The sequence below is a fragment of the Podarcis melisellensis genome (genome assembly GCF_964234715.1).
Source record: "Podarcis melisellensis genome assembly, chromosome: 9".
NCBI lineage: Eukaryota > Metazoa > Chordata > Lepidosauria > Squamata > Lacertidae > Podarcis > Podarcis melisellensis.
In genome coordinates this window covers 21,482,284-21,502,641 of record NC_138541.1, presented here as the reverse complement: position 1 = coordinate 21,502,641, position 20,358 = coordinate 21,482,284, and the positions used below count along the sequence as shown (strand labels likewise).

General features: G+C 43.8%; 1 protein-coding gene across 4 annotated transcripts in view; it reads left to right on the top strand.

The window, feature by feature from the left end:
- Window positions 1-506: 506 nt before the first annotated feature.
- The window catches only part of MANBA (mannosidase beta), a 204,695-nt gene continuing 184,843 nt past the window's right edge, over window positions 507-20,358 (top strand). For 3 of the 4 annotated variants that reach the window (XR_014171608.1, XR_014171609.1, XM_081924907.1), the window contains exons 1-3: window positions 7,383-8,498; window positions 19,087-19,181; window positions 19,895-20,000. Coding sequence is in view for 2 of the 4 variants with exons in the window: in XM_081924907.1 (XP_081781033.1) it covers window positions 8,301-8,498; window positions 19,087-19,181; window positions 19,895-20,000 (399 nt within the window). In the remaining 2 variants the exon portion in view is untranslated. Of the gene's footprint in view, window positions 982-7,382; window positions 8,499-19,086; window positions 19,182-19,894; window positions 20,001-20,358 lie in introns of those variants that run through there. The other variant, XM_081924908.1, reaches the window with a different exon arrangement.

The following is a 20,358-nucleotide window of genomic DNA, read 5'->3' as shown; positions in this document are numbered from 1 at the left end:
GCACAATGCTTAAGGTTCATGCACTGTCAGTGGGGTTTGTTTGCAGTTGCCTTCTGAATTTGTTTTGCCCTCCCTGTTGCTCCCCCAAACACCCATCTTTGAAAAATCTTAGTGGACACTAGTTCACAAAAGCTTATGCCACAACAAATGTGCTCATCTTCCACAAGACTATTTTGTTTTTCCTGCAACAGTAGCCCCTCTTGCAATTAACACAGTGCCAGAAAATCTGATATATAAGCTAATCGCCAAATGGTGCCTTAAACCTAGGTTGCGGTCGCCACAACAGAATGTCTAGGTGCCCTTTTTGCAGTGAGGTTTATTATTATTAATTCCATCTCTATTCTGCTTTATATTTTAAAGAAAAAACAATCTAAAAGCAGTTTACCACACATTAAAACATAAATTAAAACAACCCATAATAAAACAAATTATTTCAAGGGAAATACTTCAGATCCTTCTCTAAGCGACATTTTGCTTTCCCTGTATTTATTTATCTACTTAATTATTATAGCTGCCCCTTAGCAGAATTACTCCAGGAAGCTGGTGTGGTGTAGTGGTTAGAGTGTCGGACTAGGACCTGAAAGATCAGGGTTCAAATCCCCACTCAGTCATGAAGCTCACTGAGAGACCTTGGGCCAGTCATTGTAGAAATTAATTGAGGAAAGGGCTGGATAATTTTGAACACTGAATTAACAGTTTATATCTAATGGCAGTATTGCCTACCTGCCCATTCCCACAAATTTACAGTTAAATTTAGGCAAGCTAAATTCTTTTATCTACTGCTTTATGGGAAAGCACACAAGGAAGAAAACTTGATCATACTTGCAGCTGCCTGTTGTGAACAGGTGAAAAGCAATGCCAGTTTCGCTTTCTCTGCTCTCTTCTCTACAGAAGTTCCCCCAGGCCAACTTGATGTCATTGGAAGGTAACCAATAACTCCACAACATCTAAACAGATGACTGTGATGTCAAGATTTTTCAGGCATGTGCTTTTCAATAACATAATGGAACTCTATTAACCAGACCTTCTGTTCCTTCAAGGCAGTGGTACCTTGAAGTGATCCATTAGGGTGAATGGGGTTCTGTCCCACTAACCTCAGTCTGCTCCCAGCCAGCCCTCACTTGTCTGACTCCTTACAGCTGTCAGCTTCCTCCTCCTTAGTTTCCATATTTCCCTTGTAGAACTCAGCAGGAAAGCTGTAGTGGCTATTGGCGCCATCTCCTTGCTGTTGGCCCTCCTGCCTTCTGCTGTACTAGTCCTGGTTGAACACCAGCCAGCGCTGCTTTAAGCTGTTCAGGATAGATTGCATGGAGTCTCAGCCTTCCCCTCACTTTCTCTTTCTCCCCTTCCAATCCTCCCTCCCAATGCTTGGCTCCAGTTGGCTGTTTTGTGCAGTTTCCAGATTGTACTAAAAGGCAGTCCCACACAAAACATTTTACTCAGTGAAATTGATGATCCACAACATCATGGCATGGCTGTGATGGCATGGCTGTGGCTCCAGAAGATATTACAGTTTGTGCATTGGCTGAAGTTGGAGAAAGCTACTCTGAGCCATAGAGGCCAATCAAGTGAGAAAGTTCAAACCAGGAGTACTACACAATTGTAAATCTGATCCTAATGGCATCTCTCAACTTGTTAGGGTACAGTTTATTGGCTCTCAGCCAGCCTTACTGAACTCTTAAACCAGTTCAACACTTGAATTGGATGAAAAAGAGGAATGCCTCTATATTGATGATGCTTCACTCCAAATCTACACAGTTTTGTGTAGATGTTAAGAACCATAGGCTACATGAAGGAATCCTGTGACAGCTCCTTAGTGTAAATGCTGAAGAACTGAGCCGTAGCCCCCAGATACCACTTTCTAAATTGGCTGTCCAAGTAGGAACCAAGCCATGGTAAGTGTCTGCATCTTTCGGGGGTCGGGACCAAGTTGGCTAGCCGGCAGCTGGATCATGCACTTCCAGCCGTGACAATCCCCTGATCTCTGGTGCAACGTAAATCAGCGACTCAAAGCCTGAGCACACTGTATCAGCAGAGCATACTGCGCAAACAGAAGTGGCGTGAGGCTTGTGGAATCATACTAACAAGCTACAGATTTATTAAGCATAAATCAGGACAAAGAAAACATGTCTCTCTTTCGTCTCCTCAAAGAGAGAGTCAGAAACAACAGCTATACATAACGGAAGTTCCCAGCAAACTGTGCTGGTATGTAAACAGACATGTGACACGTAACAATCCCAACAGTAAGATCATGCACCTAGCTTCCAACCCAGAAAACATATTTTGAAGTTTACTGTTGTCAATCGCAAGAGTAGCCAATGTTGGACTACAACTTCCATCATCCTTGACCATCTCAAGTTGATGGGAATTGTAGGCTATCTAACAAAATTGTAAGGGTACCACCTTAACCACCTCTGGTCAATGGTATCGAAATCACTGAAAAGTCCCCAAGAATGAGCAGGGTTGCAGTTCCAATGTTCTCCTATAATCGTTGGATATCCACTGGACAGCCCAAGGCAACAAGTAATCTAATGCCCAACTGAAACGGATCTGGATAATCAGCCCTACAAAGTGGAATAGCACTGTGCCCAGACATGGATTATTGGGAAAATAAAAATCCTCCAGCAAGAAAGTGAATACCATGATATACATAATAATCTAAGCAGGAAATGACAAAGAGCAATGCAGGGGGAAAGCCCGTTCTCTCTGGCTAATGAAAATCTTATCAATCTTCTTTCTGTGAATTCATCAAACATTTTCTTCATCTATTGAAGCTTAGTATTGTAACTACTGTGGCTAGAAAGCTATGATGAAGACAGAAGTTACTGTTTTAAATAACTTCAGCCAATCTCCAGGGTTAAGCTGCACAAAATCCAGATCTTTTTTGCTGTGTATCATGCTGATCAGCCACACTGTTGATACCACCAATATACCTTTTCCTAATTTCCTGGATTTTTTCTTATTACTCTAAATCCCCCTTTTAGATAGGTTTATGACTGAAGGGATACATGTGTGGCTTAAAAGCTTTATAATTTTACAGCATTTGTGAACTACCAAGTATGTGAATGTTCTCTGGGTGGCGAACTGTACAATTTGTATGCATAATTACAAAGTAGCAAATATACGATAATAATTTTAAAAGGTAAAACCATCGCCACCAAACAGTGTAACAAATGAATTGAAAATATCTGGGAAGCTAAAAAGGTCTTTGTCAAAAGGACATAACTGCTGCCACCGTAGGAAAGTCCCTCTCTTCCATTGGACCTCAGAGAAGCTGGGGTGGGGGGCAGAGTTTGAATCACTGATAGTCACGTCTATTTTTCTGGTTGCAAAACTGAACTCTCCCTGTGGCTGAGTAACTAACCATACATTCTTTCCATCCACTGTCTCTTATCACCTTTATTTTTAAAGCTGAGAGTCTCAGGAACCTAAATTCTCCCCAACCCAAACCAATGGTGTGTAGTGTGGTGTAGTGGTTAAGAGCAGTTTGATTCCCTGCTCCTCCACATGCAGCTGCTGGGTGACCTTGGGCTAGTCACACTTCTCCGAAGTCTCTCAGCCCCACTCACCTCACAGAGTGTTTGTTGTGGGGGAGGAAGGGAAAGGAGATTGTTAGCCACATTGAGACTCCTTAGGGTAGTGATAAAGCGGGGTATCAAATCCAAACTCTTCTTCTTCTTGCTGTACTTTGGCGTGGTAGTAATAAAATTGACCTACGGATGTGACGTTCACCACCAGATCTCTCCCTACATGTGGCGCTGTGGGTTAAACCACAGAGCCTAGGGCTTGCTGATCAGAAAGTTGGCGGTTCGAATCCCCGCGACGGGGTGAGCTCCCATTGCTCGGTCCATGCTCCTGCCAACCTAGCAGTTCAGAAGCACGTCAAAGTGCAAGTGTATAAATAGGTACCGCTCTGGCGGGAAGGTAAATGACGTTTCCGTGCGCTGCTCTGGTTCACCAGAAGTGGCTAAGTCATGCTGGCCATATGACCCGGAAGCTGTACGCCAGCTCCCTTGGCCAACAAAGCGATATAAGCACCGCAGTCCCAGAGTCAGCCACAACTGGACCTAATGGTCAGGGGTCCCTTGTGAAATCAGGCACAGCTCTATGGATGTGACGTTCACCACCAGATCTCTCCCTACATGTGTCAAAATGCACATTAGTTCGGGAGCAGAGCTATCATTCTGTCCACAAAATATATGTCAGTGGGCATTAAATTGGTGCTGTTGGCTTTTTTTGTGTGTGTCTTCCATACTGAGGGGGAAATGATAGTAATAGATTTGTTTCTACTGAGTAAAAGGTTGATGCGGTAACCATGTATTTCTGTCCAGAAGGACAGTAGCAGTTGTCTCAAACCACTTGCACCATCTCCTTCAAGCTTCGCCGGGGAAAGTAGTGCTGGCTTTTCTGGTAGTAATCTAATATCAAACTGCTGCTGATCAACTGAAAAATTCTGCAGCAATCACATGCTGGTAGGAAGCCATGGGTAAAAAGCTTCTGCTTTGTTTTACGTGAGCATCCTAACATTCTTTTGGCCAATTCACACAACAGGAAGTTGGGACTTTTTAAATTTTCACCCATGCTGTGTTTTTGTGATTGACTTGTCTGAATGAACTGTGCTTACATTGGCAAATTCCCACAGAAGCAGAGCAGCAATGTGGTGCGTATCTAACACCCATCCAAAGTTAGCCCAAAAATAGGCACGGTTTTTGGCTGTATTGATGCTTTTTATTTTATTCTGAGCAGCCCCTCTAAATGAAGCCTTCTCAGTAAATACGATGTACTGTATAAATGGAAATTCAGCCCATTTGGGGGTTTGCTTGCAGCCGAGCACAAATGCTAGAGGATTCTTTTCTCCTGGAAATGGTTCATTTAAAAAAAAAAATTCAAAGGCTACAGGAACCTGGGCTAACGTTGGATGAAAGTGCTGGCAATGGAAAATGTCAGCTTTGAAGCTTTTCCCACTGTATTTGTTCACTTTGAAATGGGTTGGGTTGATTTTAATACTATTTAACATTTATAAAGTTGCTTGGATGTAAGCTGTCAAAAAGCACTTGCTATATACTGTCGGAATTTACAGTAGATGGGATTTTCCGATAAGGTTGTGCTGGGATAATTTTTTTTTAAAGCAATGGCACATTCCTCCTCATTTACAGCTTAGCAAATAGAATCGGGGAAGTGTAACTGTACAGGCGACCCTATCCCTGTAGAGGGAAACTGAAATTTATATAAAACAGTATGGTGTTGACCTTTCTTATATTTACCCAGTCACTTCATTCTTTCACAATGGGCCTTTTATGTCTGTAGTTCCATTCTAGATACCTTACAGCTCTGGGAAGCTTTAAAATTGGGAGATCCCCCTTCCTAATCACTTAGAAAGCAGCACATTTTCTGCTTGGCACGTTTTGACTATTATACTGCTGTGACCTGTATGGATTATTAAATACTTCCCTATTTATATTGCTTTGCACCAGTTTGTGTGTTTATCAGCATTGTAGCTCTAATCCATCCTATGACATGGGCATGGCAGGGTGGAGAACCATTTTCAACCACCAGGCTGGATCAAAAACTTATCAAGCTTCCATCTAACAAATGAGTGGAGATAGCCACTTGTCAATCACTTTGCATCATATGACATAAGATGCACCCAATCCTTGCTAAAAGCAGTGGGAATTGTGTTCGGTGCCAGATTTAAACAGCATGCCCACCAGCAAAGGAACAATTGGGCATGTAGACACTAAGCTGTATGTTCTGTGACAACTGTGCTTGGCGTGTCTGGTGTCACGTGGCTACTCAGAACTACTTAGCAGGCTAAACTGGGTAGCTTAGCACCCCCAGTAAGGGGTGGCCCAGTAAGGCTGGAGGTTCTTCACTACTGCCATATACAGCAGGTGTTGTACCACTGGACCACACATGGGGGTTTGTTGGCATCTTTCTGCCTCGAGAGACAATGGAGTGTTCCTCCAAGGGTGACGTCAAACCTCTGCATTAGCAGCACCGAAGTGACCTTCCCAGGGTGCAAGCCTGAGCAGTGTGTATGGAGGTCCTGGGCCACCCAGACGGCAAGAGCTTGGTCTTGCTGATGTGATCCAAAGGAAAGCAGAGCAATACGTTTGGCACCAGCTTGGCTGTAGGAGTTGCCGGAAGGAGGTGTACAAGGCAGCATCTAACAGTCTTAGGGACTCCACTCTGGATTTCTGTAGGGCTTACTCCAGGGGTCGGCAACCTAAGGTTCATGGGCCGGAAGTGGCCCATGGAGGCAGTTTAACCAGCCCACGAGATGCCCGTGAACTGAGCCGCCCGCTCGGCAAGTCCCTGTGTGCTGCACTAAACCAGCACAGCACAGGAGCTCTTTCACAGCTCCAGAAATAGCTTCTGTGCATGTCCAGATGCCAGAAATCGCATCTGTGCACGTCCGCCGCGCTGAAAATCACTTCTGCACATGTGCAGTTTTCGGCATCTGCGCATACGCAGAAGTGATTTCTGGTGCCACAGACATGCACAGACGTGATTTCTGGCATCGTGCTGTGCTGGCCCGGCCCATGGAGGATCTCTGCGGGAGTGATCCGGCCCATGCCCAGTAAGCCTTGTCGATCCCTGGCTTACTCCATAGCCTTTTCTCCCAAAGATGTCGCACAAGGCAGTGGGTATGGATTATTTATCAAGGTTTACTCCCAAAGTCTTTCTCGTGAATGAGGATAGCTGCAGGGCAAGGGAGGATAGGTTCAGAGTTTTTCTTCTCTTGGACGGGGGTTTACACTTCTGGAAATTGCCCCACAAACAATATACAAGGCCTGAACACAAATGTTTGTTATATGTACCTTCCAAAAGTGTTTTTTTTTGGAAATAGGTCAAGTCCAAAGCCCATGAAATGCAAGAGACACAGCCCATGCACATAACAAATCTGCAATGCAGTGTATTTAAAGATAAGCAGCACAGTAACCATTGATGACAGCTTTTGCTTTACTACATTAACACCTGTAATGGGAGAGAAGATCCTTTTCTCACAAGTTCTCAAATTTGTTTGAAATCTATTCTCTCTTTTAAAACTTTCCTAAGTTAGTTGTCTAATTTCCAGCTATTCTCATCTTTAAAGAGCTGGTAAAAGAACAGAGCTAGCATTGAGAACATCTCTGTGGTACTTTTACTGAACTCTCACTAACTCATGATCTTATTGAAATGTAGCATTTGCTGGTTAATAACAGAAAACATTTGCAGGAGAGTCTATGGGGTGCAAAACCTCAAGGAGCTGTGAACGACCAAAAGAATTTGAAGGAGAGGTCAAACCTGAAACCACGTTTCATTTATTTTTTTGCAATTTAACGACTATCTATAGTCAAAATTACAAGGGTTAAAAAACAAACAAACAAAATTACTGTATATGGCAATAACGAACTATACTATAATTGAATCACAAATCACTTTAAGCCAGCGAACAGGAGAAGAGAGAACTTGCGCAGCAACCAATAAATTGGAAACTGAAGGCAGAGGATTGAAATCTCCTTTAATAAATACTGGTCCCATGTGTCATAAAATGGAGGTCCATAGCGGGAGATTGCAAGCCAGTTCTTAGATGGCACTCACGAAACGGAATACATTATCGCAGCTACTCCTCGTAAACACCATTTCGCGCAAACCGCATCACAGCTGACCCAAGCTCTGCAAGAGAAGAATGTGAATCCGGGAACTGACCAATTGCAGTAAGCAATGGAAGAGGTGGAGTAGAGGGCAGCCGTGCGCACCGGAGGGGCGAGGGCCTGAGTCATGGGGCGGGGGCGAAAAACCTTGCAGGAAACCGATTTGGGCCAGGAAAGGGGATTGGGCAAAGTGGGGAGCAGTCAGAAGTAAACTCGGATTGGGAATGGACGCCTTGGAGCGCACGGAAACGGTTGCTGTGTTCCTCGATTCGGGAACATGCCCAGATCAACCCTATTGCTTTAGTTAGGGAAACGAATGGATGGGATCACACACCACCTTTTCTTGATCGACTGCGGTCACGCGCTGCACGGAAGATGACTTCCGCAATCTTATGTACACATCGAGAGAAAGGCAGCACGCAGGCGCGCTTCTCCCTCTGCGCAAAGGCTGCAGGGCGCACGAGAGTCTCCACCTCCGAGAACCTCTCAGCTGATCAAGGCTAACTACTTGCAGCCGCGCTTTTCAGGGAGGGGAAAACTCTGGCAAGTCGTGCCTAGCTCCCCGGACCGAATCATCCAACTGCTTGCAGGGCTTTTGTGTTTCTCCGGCTCCGCACCGGTGGGCTTTGATCCCACGTGGCTCCCACCTGCTATTTGCCCAAGATGCACGCTTTCGGTCCTGCTCCTGGTTGCGCGCTTTCGGTCCTGCTCCTCCTGGTTGCTTCGTGGCGGGGCGGGTCGACGGAGGTGCACAGCCTGCAGGGGAGCTGGCGGTTGAGCAACGGGAACGGCTCGCTGGTGCTGGGAGGAGATGTGCCCGGGTGCGTGCACACCGCGTTGCTCCAGCACGGTCTCATCCAGGTACGATCTGGCGGACGCTATCAGCCAGCCAATCAGCTTCGGCTGCGCCGGTTCGAAAGTGAGAGTGGTGGCTGCTGGACGCTCCAGCGAAAGGCCATTAGCTGCGAGGGGTGGTGGTTGGTTACTACGTTTATTTGGCTATTGTTGATTTCATTTCTAGACAGCTTTATATTTTTAAGAAAAGAAATATCACGGCGGTTTGCAACACTGTTTTCAAGGGCAAGGGCATGTGTCTATGATCCGCAACAACCCTCTTAGACTGGTTCACATGTGCATATGCCCCTCACTTGATTCCTCAAGGCTCTCGGTTGACTGCCCTGGAAAGCATTGTGTTTTAAACGTGATGTGAAGCGAGCGACAGGAATGCATGCATTCGCTACTTAATACAGGTACAAGTAATGGGCCTCTGGGTGTGTGCAAACTACACTTACTGGAGGTCGAGTGGAACCTGAAGCAAAAAGTGGCAGTGTGCAGTGGTCTTCTTCGCTGGAGCATAGGAAGAGCCCTGCTGGTTATGTAGACCAGGCATAGGTAAACTCGGCCCTCCATATGTTTTGGGACCACAACTCCCATCATCCCTAGCTAACAGACCAGTGGTCAGGGATAATGGGAATTGTAGTCCCCAAACATCAAGAGGGCTGAGTTTGCCTATGCCTGACACAGACCAAAGGCCCACCTGATCTGTTTCCAAAGTCTGTATCTACAGTCTGTATCCGAAGTATCCAAAGTATCTGTATCCAAAGCCTGTCTTAGCCTCATTGGAAAGAGCAGGACCAGCTCAGCAGAGCAAAATCACTACCATGTTTTTGCACACTTCCCATTAGTTTCAATGGGTCTTGCCCAGGAGTATAGAGGTGTGTTGCAACCAGAGGTCAGCAGGGAGCAACAACTAAGACAATGAATATATTTAAGAATGGAGAAAACTAGCTCAAAAACAATTGGATATGTAGGTCCGTAGCATGGCGATGCACTAGACCTGAGTGTGAAGAAAAACGGGTTGGTCATATCATTATGTTCTCTGTTTCCCACTTCATCCTTTTTCATTCATTCCATTATGGCCATTTATGATGATAATATTTTCAGATAACTAAGTGCAGAGCTGAGCAAACCCTGGGGCTGCATGTGATCCTTGCACCAATTTCTTGCAGCCCAGAGCTTTATTTTATCTGGGCAACTAGGTGGGGAAAATGGGAGGAAAGGGGTTGGTATTGCCTCCAAGCCTGTCCACTTTTGTCTCTGGCGCTACCCATGGTTGTGGCTCTGGATAGATTACCCCAAAAGGAATCTCACCCTTGAAAGAAAAAAAGATGGCTTAGCCCTGCTTGATTATTTTTGGATCATTTGCTATTACCACATTTTATTTATCCCTTTTTGGTGCAAATGCTTTCTCTCTCTGCATATACATTAAATGGCAAAGGGGAAAACAGGTGTCACTGAAGTAGGCCTACAATGCACAGGTGATAAACCTGTGACTGGACTCCTCCAGTTCAGACTTTAGGTGATGGCCCACAATGCTATTCCGTATATCTACATACAAATTCCCATCACATAGAAAAGTAGTTGTTTTCTATAAAAACCTTCATTCTAGTTCTCTCTCTTTGTGTTAAGTGCTAAGCAAATTAATTAATGCACAGTAGCAGGAATTAGGATCAAAATGCATATATAGTATTAAACATGTAATATAATCAGATGTATAGAGGAATAAGATTGTGTGGTTTTTTTAAAAATGGAAGTATTTATACATCATATAAAAAAATACAAATCAAGCATTAATACTTCATTTTGAATAAACACTTTAAGAACAATTAAAGGAAACATTGTACAACTTAGAAATAGCACACAGGGTTAGTTTGCCTAAATTTCCTAGTAGGTCTTTTTACAAATGTAAAGTGCATGCAAGTGTATTTTTGCAAGTGTTGTTCAAGGTTAATGGAAGGCATTGTGGCGATCACACAGTGTCCCTGGACGTTTCACCTTCTATTGATCCCTGTGCCACCACTTTATTTCTCGCTGCCACCACCCAGGCCCTACCTGGTACAATACTGAGTCCAGTCAGGGTTAAATTGGAGCATAAACTTCTGTTTATTTATTGTAGTTTAACAAGTGTGTGGTTTAATAAATGGTATCGGTCAATTACAGTCATGGGGTGCCTATCCAGACCTATAACTTCCGCTGCCTGCTCTCACTCACTAAACCACCTTTCAGATATTTACTTGTCTTCCTATCCCCTGTTCCTGACTTAGCTTATTTCGCTACACTAACTCAACCTACCCTCAGACTCTATCCCAATTCACTCCCACTCCAACCACCCAACTCCCAACAAACTCCCCTCTTCCGCCCCTCCCAAAGCTGGTTTTATAGTCCCTCTGACTCCACCCCCTGGGTTCTGATTGGGTAACCTATTTAACTATTTCACCTCTAGCACTCTCATGACTCACAATTCATCACTTATCTTGCAAATGAATACATGTGCGTTAAATGTGTGTTGGATATGCTTTAAAAGCATGGTGTGTGCCTCTGCCCACAGAAACAGACCTCTCCATCCAGGCAAGCTGGAGACCATTTCACAGTTCAAGGACACATTGCAGCTAGGCAGAAGTACTCAAGGAGGGCTTGGGGTGGAGCAAGTGAGGAGTGTGGCCTGGGAAGGAGGACTTGGCCTGGGCTGGATAGTGAGGCCCAGAGGACCAAATTCAGGCCCCCTTACCACCTCAGGCCTAGTGCTCCACCCCTTCTAGAGAGTGCAGTAACTCTAAACACATTAGACTTCTGTGCCAGGAAAAACAACAGCAATAACTTAGTTGACCTACATCATAATAACAACAATAATTTTATTGTTGCCCCAGCCACTCTTGGCAGCTTCCAGCAAAGTATAAAAACACAATAAAACATTAAAAAAAACCTTCCCTATGCTGAGCTGTCTATATATACTGCAAAATACAAGTTACAAGTAGGTAGCCATGTTGGTCTGCCATAGCCAAAACAAAATAAGTTTGTTATTGGTATGAACGTTTGTGTGCATGCACACTTCTTCAGATACACTGAAACAGAAGTCACCAGAAAAACAAATTTTAAAAGACCCTGCTGCTATTAGTGATAGGAAAATGCCAACATTGTTGTCTCTGGTGTTTCAGGTTGCCAGATCCAGGCCAGCTGATTGCACTTGTTTTCCCCATGCAAGCAGCCTTATGAAATATCGTACAGTGGTACCTTAGTTCTCAAACTTTATCCATTCTGGGAGTCTGTTCGACTCCTGAAATGGTTTGAAAACCAAGGCACAGCCACCAATTGGCTGCAGGAGCTTCCTGCTCTTAATCGGAAGCCACGTCGGGCGTTCAGCTTCCGAAAAACGTTCGCAAACTGGAACACTCACTTCAGGGTTGGTGGCATTTGGGAGCCTATTTGTTCGGGAGTCAAGCCGTTTGAGCACCAAGCTACCACTGTATTTACTCGAATGTAATGAGCACTTTTGGGGGGCCAAATTATGTTGCAGAAATTAGGGTGTACATTAGATTTGATGCCACATCTACATTCACCAGCCAATCCTTTTTTGGTTTCAAGGTTTTGAAAACGGAGGTGTGCATTTGATGGCGTATTACATTCGAGTAAATAGGGTATATCAAAAGTAGCAAAAGCATTAAACAAGCATCTTGCCATGAAACATGAATATACATACTTTCTCTAGAGCACAGTAAACCTGTATTACCATGGGAAATTCTGCTCTGCTTCCCTTTGGCTTCCAAGACTTCATTTAAAAGCTGTGAGTAGAAGTCACAAATTTCTTCTGAGCTCGGTGTGCACTTGGCAGCAATGGTTTTGGGCTCATGGTGCCAGGAGCTGGTGTTGCTAAAACTGCTGTCCTATATGGTGAGACACCAAGATTACAACTTGAAGCATCTTTTTGGGCAGCAAGACCTTTGGCTCTCCACAGAGGAATGGTGAAGCTGTGGCCTTCTAGATGCTGAACTCCCAACACGCTTCACCCTCCGACAGCATGGTCAATGGCCAGGGATGTTGGCAATTGTATTATAATGATATCAAGTTCACCACCTGTCTTAAGACTATAAAGTCTTCCTGTAGAGACCATATAGACTAGGACTTTTCCCAGTGAAGGATAGTTTTGCCAGGCTCTGAGGCATGTTGACTCTTGGATAGAGTTTCTGAGCCCTGCATTGGGTGAAAGATTCCTGCATTGCAGGGGGTTGGAATAGATGATTCTCAGGGTCCCTGCAAACGCTAAAATTCTATTATTCTGTGATTCCCTTGTTCCTGAAACCCTGGCTCCCCATTTAAGACCTCCCCATGGCTCAGTCCTGATACATATCAGTGTGGGGAAACTGTCAGTTTTGAGTTAACAAAAAAAGTGGCTCAAAAAGTGATCTAAACAAAACATCAGTTCCTCCTTTACATTAACAGAATGCTGGCTGCTGAACAAATGCATATTTGGGAAAAAAAGATAGGTTTTATAATGAAAAACAAACTGTTAAAACTTAGACCTGACAATTGGCAAGTTTTCCTTGACTTTCTTATAGTGCAATCAATTCATTGTGTTCTCCCAGCTCCTCACCATCTTATCATGCTGTAGGTGGGGGACCTGTGGCCCTCCAGATGTTGCTGGTTTGCAGCTCCAACCAGCCCTTGACCATTGGTCATGTGGGCAGGGAATGGTGGAAACTGGAGCGCAACAACATCTGGAGGGCCAGAAATTTCCCAGCCCTGCTGTAGGTTGTACTAAGAAGCAACACAATAACAGGAAGCAGCACAAGTCACAGATCTTGTGCTGATTACTCTGCAATCATCTCCACTAAAAAAAAAAAAAAGAAAAGAATTAATGAGAGCAATATTCCTCAAGTTTTTGGCACATGTAAAGTTTTCCAGACTAGTGACTGAACTGGAATGTCCCGTCCCCCCCGCAGAATTGAATCTCCCCCCCCCCCCATTTCTCGCATGCTATGATATATGAAAACCATTTCCCAGTTATATCTACTGGTTAATTTTTTTCTTACTCTGTACAGTAGTACCTTGGGTTAAGAACTTAATTCGTTCTGGAGGTCTGTTCTTAAGCTGAAACTGTTCTTAACCTGAGGTACCGCTTTAGCTAATAGGGCTAAATACGCTGCCACCATGCAATTTCTGCTCTCATCCTGAAGCAAAGCTCTTAACCCGAGGTACTATTTCTGGGTTAGCGGAGTCTGTAACCTGAAGCGTATGTAACCTGAGGTACCACTGTATACACTTGGATATAAAGGCAGCCAAGTTTGTTCTCTTGAGCTGGAAGCTGACTGGTCAGAAAGCAAAAGGATTTATTAGGACAAAACCTTCAAGGTAATAGAGCATTAAAATGCCTTTTTGAACTGTGTTGTTTTCTAGCTTTCTTTCAGGATGTGGTAGCTTGAAATCTTACTACACAACTGTTAATTCATTGGCCAGGGAGGGTGTTGTAGCTCAGTGGCAGAGCATCTGCTTTGTATGCAAGAGGTTCCAGGTTCGATTCCTGCCATCTCCAGGTAGGGCTGGGAGAGATCCTGTCCAAAATCTCTGAACGTCGTGGCCAAGTCACCATACAGAATACTGAGCTCTATGGACTACTTGTCTGATTCAATATAAGGCAGGCTTCCTGTGTTGGTACTTGACAATAAACCAGACTTTGATTTTGAATTGATTTTGCTCTACTCTTTTTCTGTGCCGCTTTTCATTTAAATGAATCTCAAAGCAGCTTACAAACAATAAAGAACGATAACATGATAGAACAGAACATTGCAGATACAGCATGGATCATATAAAGTAATTAAGAAATCATCAGTAAGACTATTGCAATCTATGAAACACTATTAACAATACAGCACTATTAACAAAACAATGAGCTAAACACCACAATTACACCTAAAATATCTAACTCATGAAGGTTTGTTGTGAAGGAGCAGTGTGCTTCAGCAACTGCTTTGTCACTTCTGGTATGTTGTGGTTTGTTAGGGAGAAAGCAAAGATGATGCTTTGCGTTCTTCCGGTGAGTGATGGCTCTCATGAAATACCGTAGTTGAAACACTAAACTTCCTCTGCTCGGGACATGGCACAAGAACACAGGAAACTGCCTGATCCTGAGTCAGACAATTGGTCCTGCTAGCTCAGTACAGTGGTACCTTGGGTTAAGTACTTAATTCGTTCTGGAGGACCGTTCTTAACCTGAAACTGTTATTAACTTGAAGCACCACTTTAGCTAATGGGGCTTCCCGCTGCCGCCGTGCCGCCGGAGCACGATTTCTGTTCTCATCCTGAAGCAAAGTTCTTAACTTGAGGTAATATTTCTGGGTTAGTGGAGTCTGTAACCTGAAGCGTATGTAACCTGAGGTATTACTGTATTGTTGATGCACGGACTGGCAAGATTCCACCCCTGGTTGTCTCTCAGCTGAAACTGGAGTTGCCAGGTATGGAACCCAAGACTTCCCGCATGAAAAGCAGATTTTCTACCCCTGCTCTGACCAATAATACCTTCCCTCAAGATAAGTTGGGTGTGCTTTCTGAAACAAAAGCCTAAGCATGGAAGTCACCCATCATAGTTTGAGCTTTGGGATGAGGAAGCTCCCCACTTGTGCGTGACCGTGTGAATGCAGGCTGCCAGGAACTTGGAAATGGTTGGTGGCTCACAAGGAGTCCCTCCCCAGAGGACATGGACGACATCTTTGGGCTCTGGGAAGGATCTCCTTGTGAGACAGAGGAGCTGCTGCGCTACTCTGTGCACCAGCTGTTAGGCAGGGAGGCTGAACAGCCTCAAAAAAAGCCCCACTGTGCCTCTCAAGGGGAGATAGGGCTCCAAGGAGGGGCTACTTAAAATAGAAGCCTTTCTTGTTGACTGAAAAGGGTTCTGCAGTGAACCCGACAGTGGGGTTTTCTTTTGAAACGAGACAATTGTAAGATGTCATCTTTATATGCTGTGTGGCAATCAAACCACTTTACTTAGAACAAATTGTATTATTATTTTTATTAATTACAGTGGTACCTCGGGTTACATACGCTTCAGGTTACATACGCTTCAGGTTACAGACTCCGCTAACCCAGAAATAGTACATTGGGTTAAGAACTTTGCTTCAGGATAAGAACAGAAATCGTGTTCTGGCGGCGCGGCGGCAGCAGGAGGCCCCATTAGCTAAAGTGGTGCTTCAGGTTAAGAACAGTTTCAGGTTAAGAACGGACCTCCGGAACGAATTAAGTACTTAACCCGAGGTACCACTGTAATTGAAAGCATTTATAGGCTGCTTAATATTAGAAAATCTCTTTAAGTGTCCGATAGCATAAATCAGTAAACAATATTAAGGAAAACAACAATGCAACAGAAAAGGAGGAATATAAAGGAATATTAAAAATAAATAAAAGCAGGAATGCAGAGAATTCAATATAAATGACTAAAATAAAACTATATGAGAGGCACCCTTTTCAACACGTTAGGCATGAGAAAATCTGAAGTCCTCTCTGGAACACATAACTTGGACTGGATTACCTTAACACTAAAGTTTCATTATCAGGAAAATAATTTAACAAAAATTATTTCTTACAAAAACCATGGCTGGCACTTGTCATTCAAAGAGGCATTCTGTCCTCTGTATGGTACTTTCTGAAAGAAACGTTTGCATCATCCGAAAGCAGTGACAATGTGCTTTTTGCTTCAGAACCTATGGGTAGCATTCAACACTAGTCCTGCTCAGAGTATACCCATGGGAATTAATTGACACGATGACTAACTTAGATTCATTCATTCCAGTGGTAGTAGACTTCATTGAGTACAACCCATTGTGGTTTTTCAGTTCATCTGCAAATGTATGTCCTTCTAATTGATTAATCAACTAACATTCATTTCCTGTGTAACAGCCCTAACCCCAGCACACTTTTTCATGTTACATTTTGATGGTATAGACATGTTAAAGGTAAACATTTGATATTGGTCCCAGAGGCTCTGGAAAATATACCTATATCTTAAAAGATCTCATTCTTCTTCTGGAACAACTTGCTCACTTGGATCTATCCATGAGGCTCCAGCCTTAGCTCTTTCTCTGGGGGATCTGGCATCAAACCAGAGCACGACAAATTTTACCTCACAGCAACTGACGGTATGTGGTAACATGAGAATTGCTCTGGGCTCAGTGGTATCTCTGTTGGCACCGATCTCAAGACAGGCACTCGGTTCTTTTACTTGATGTGGCACAGTAATGTGTTGGCGAGACAAAGAGATTAGGTACTTATCCCAATTTATGAATGTGGTAGTAAGCAATCTTAATGCGGTTACTTAACCCAGCAGTGGGCAGCCTTCAGCTCACAGGCCTAACTGGGCCCAACAAGAGTCCTAAGTTGGCCCATGAGGCCATTTCCCTGAGTCCATGCCCACCTTCCCCATCCCTGACGTCAATATGGGATGCTGGGTAGAGACATGGCTTCAAAGGAGTGCACTCTTGATTGTTCCTTGGCAAATGGAGCTCCCCCTCAGTCTCATTCAGCTGATTGGGGCTGACAGGGAACCCCATTTGGATCAACTGCCCCAGGGAGTGCACCATCAGGAACTCCCTAGTGCAGCTAAGGAGTGCTGAGAGCCATTACTCTGAAGTCTGTTTGCAAGCAAACAACAACAACTTATTTATACCCTGCACATCTGGCTGGGTTTCCCCAGCCACTCTGGGTGGCTTCCAACAAAATATAAAAATGCAATAGTCCTTCAGATACAGTCATACCTCGGGTTAAATGTGCTTCAGGTTGAGCATTTTCAGGTTACGCTCCGCAGTGACCCGGAAGTAATGGAGCGCGTTACTTCTGGGATTCGCCGCTTGCGCATGCGTAGACGCTCAAAATGATGTCACGTGCATGCACGGAAGCGGTGAATCACGACCCGCAGACACGGGTTGCATTTGCTTCAGGATGCGAACGGGGCTCCAGAACGGATCCTGTTCGCATCCAGAGGTACGACTGTATTAAAAGAGGGGGATAGCTCTCAAGCTGCCTTTTCAATGGACTGCATATAATGACGTCAGGCAGCTGACAGGTGAGCAGCCTGGCCTACCCATCAAAGCTGGCCCATTGGGGTTGGGGAGGAAGGATCCAGCCCACATTATTATTATTGTGGTATACCTGATCTCTGCTTGCACCATCCACGCTGATCTGGGACTGGTTGGGTTTTTGCTCTGCTTTGTGGTTTGAGCTTTAGACTATTGATCCCATTCTGTTCCTACCAGCTTCTCGGCTCTGTTATTTTAAAACGGCATTGTGCATATGTGAGGTACTGCTTTTCTGAATTAAATGTGAGGGAAATGGTAGGAAGATGCATACCCAGAGCAGCCAGTTGCTCTTGCAGAGATGAAGACAGGATGACACAATCACTCCTGATATAGATAGAAGGATTTACGTGCCCTACTACAGGCTGTTTTGAAAGAGGCAGGCCCCAAATTTCATAAGAGCCTTTCATATACTGTATTTTCCCCTTTGGCAAAACTACAGCCTGCTTTTCAGCGGTTGTCTTCAAAGTGGGTATTTTAATTTGTTTCTTATAGCACACTAGTGATCCTCTCTGGTTGGCAAAAGGTTTGGGGAATGAACACTCTAAAAGCTTTCTCTGCCTTTTAGCCTTCAAAAAAACAAACCCAAAGATTAGTATATATAATCCTCATTCCCCTGTGAATTGTCTGGGAGGAATTAAGTAGCTGTAGATACAATTAAATATTAACTTGCTATGCAGACGACAGTGGAGTCATTCTGAAAATATCCCTAATACAAACCCGTACACAAACGCACATACTGAAGAGAATGATTTCTACCTCCTTAGTTCCTACAGTAGTGTTAAATATTCCGGTAAAGAGGTTATATTTAGCACAGGCTCACTAAAATATGCATCACTCTCTCACATGTGTGGGTTGGCTAAAGGTTTTCTTCCCCTTCCCATTTTTTCAAAACTCAGGCTATCTTCATTAACTGTTTTCAGGCAAAAATTGCACTTGTTTGCCTTCAAAAGGCTCCAGAGTTCTAATGCTGGCATAATGAGGATTAAAATGTTGGGATTCACCGAGTGTGCATTTCCCAACTCTTTCCTTATTAACGCCCCACCTTTCAGCTTTGATAAGGGAGATGAACTCTTCTTTATTTAATATTTGCTTTTGTGAGTTGGCTTAGATGGAGAGAATACTGTGGTGAGGTTGGAGTGGAAAAATGGAAAGAAAGAGGAAGGGGGGGAAATATGAATGAATGGTAGACATTCTGCAAATGTCCAGGACCATTTCATGGGAATGAATCAACAAGCTATGTACAAGCCTGATAAAGTTTATAGGTAATAATCTGCCTACATTATAGATGTTAGTTTCATTGCAAAGTTTGGCATTGCTGAACCGCAGAGGATTCCCTGTTGGAAAAGCAGGAAAAGAGCATTCTGGCTTGAGCATCTAGTGGCTTCACTTACATGCTCAGCAAAGAGGTTCAGAGTCCCCTCCCTGCATGTTTCAAACCCTAATACCCTTAATAGTAGTGTGTCCATATATATATATATATATATATATATTGCAATGGTACCTTTTAACAATCAGTTTTTTTAAAATTATTTTGTGTGGTCCATCAATAGGATCCTTATTACAGATTTAATGACCTGGCCTATGCATGGATATCCTTGGATAACTGGACATACAGCAGAGATTTCAAAACTCCCTTTGATATCAGGTATGAGAATGGCATAAGTTATAATACAAAGATTTAGGCTGTACTCCTAAGCACACTTACCTGGAGCAGACTAGAAATGGATGTTGCTCAAATCATTTGTCAATGTGAGTTTTGTAGGTCTAGGTCTGTGTGCATGTTAGGCTGAATCCCTTCTCAGTTTCTCTCCTTTTTCTAATGTGATTCTTTTCCTTGACACATCCAGGGTTTAGCTGTAGGTTTGCCGCATTTTATACTAACCACAGGGTTCTCGTTACTTGCAAACTCATTTCAAATCTAGGTTTCCAATTTGTGATCTAGCTGGAAATTTTGTTGAGCACAGTGGTACCTCGGGTTAAAAACTTAATTCATTGTGGAGGTCTGTTCTTAATCTGAAACTGTTCTTAACCTGAGGTACCACTTTAGCTAATGGGGCCTCCTGCTGCTGCCACGCTGCTGGCGTGCGATTTCTGTTCTCATCCTGAGGTAAAGTTCTTAACCCGAGGTACTATTTCTGGGTTAGCAGAGTCTGTAACTTGAAGCGTCTGTAACCCGAGATACCACTGTATCAATCATGGTTAACAAGTCAGTGCTGGAGGAAAGACAAGGGAAGGTTAGACAGAATTTGTAGGAATGAGGCAGGACATGCATGTTCCTAATGATGACTTTGGATTTTTCAGCCATGTTTCATCTGTACCAGTGGGTTCCCTAATGTGTGTTCTGTTTGCTTTTTGTAGGACATGGCAAAAAGTGAGTTTGGTTTTTGATGGGGTGGATACAGTAGCACAGATTGTGGTCAATAATGTCATTGTTGGGAAGACGGACAACATGTTCAACAGATACGTGAGTATTCTCCAATTTATATATTACGTGTTTGGGCAAAGTGATTTGATTTCTCCCAGTTTCAACTGTCTTTAAGCCTTGGCAGCATCTAGGCAATCCTGCATAGTCACCTGAAATCTGGTAGTACCTTTTTTCTTTTAAAAACAGTATGGGCTGTATCTGGTGCTGCTGTTTCATTTGTGCAATGGGATTTCCCTTCCCTCTTCTTCTCTCCCTTATCCCAAGCCTTCTGTACACCCTGAACATCTGCCCCAGAGGGTTTGGGTGCTCTCCAAAGGAGATTTTGGGGTTTCATGGGAGGAAGGAGAAATCCCATTTTGCAAGTAAAACTTCACTCACACAGCGTTCGGCTAGGCTT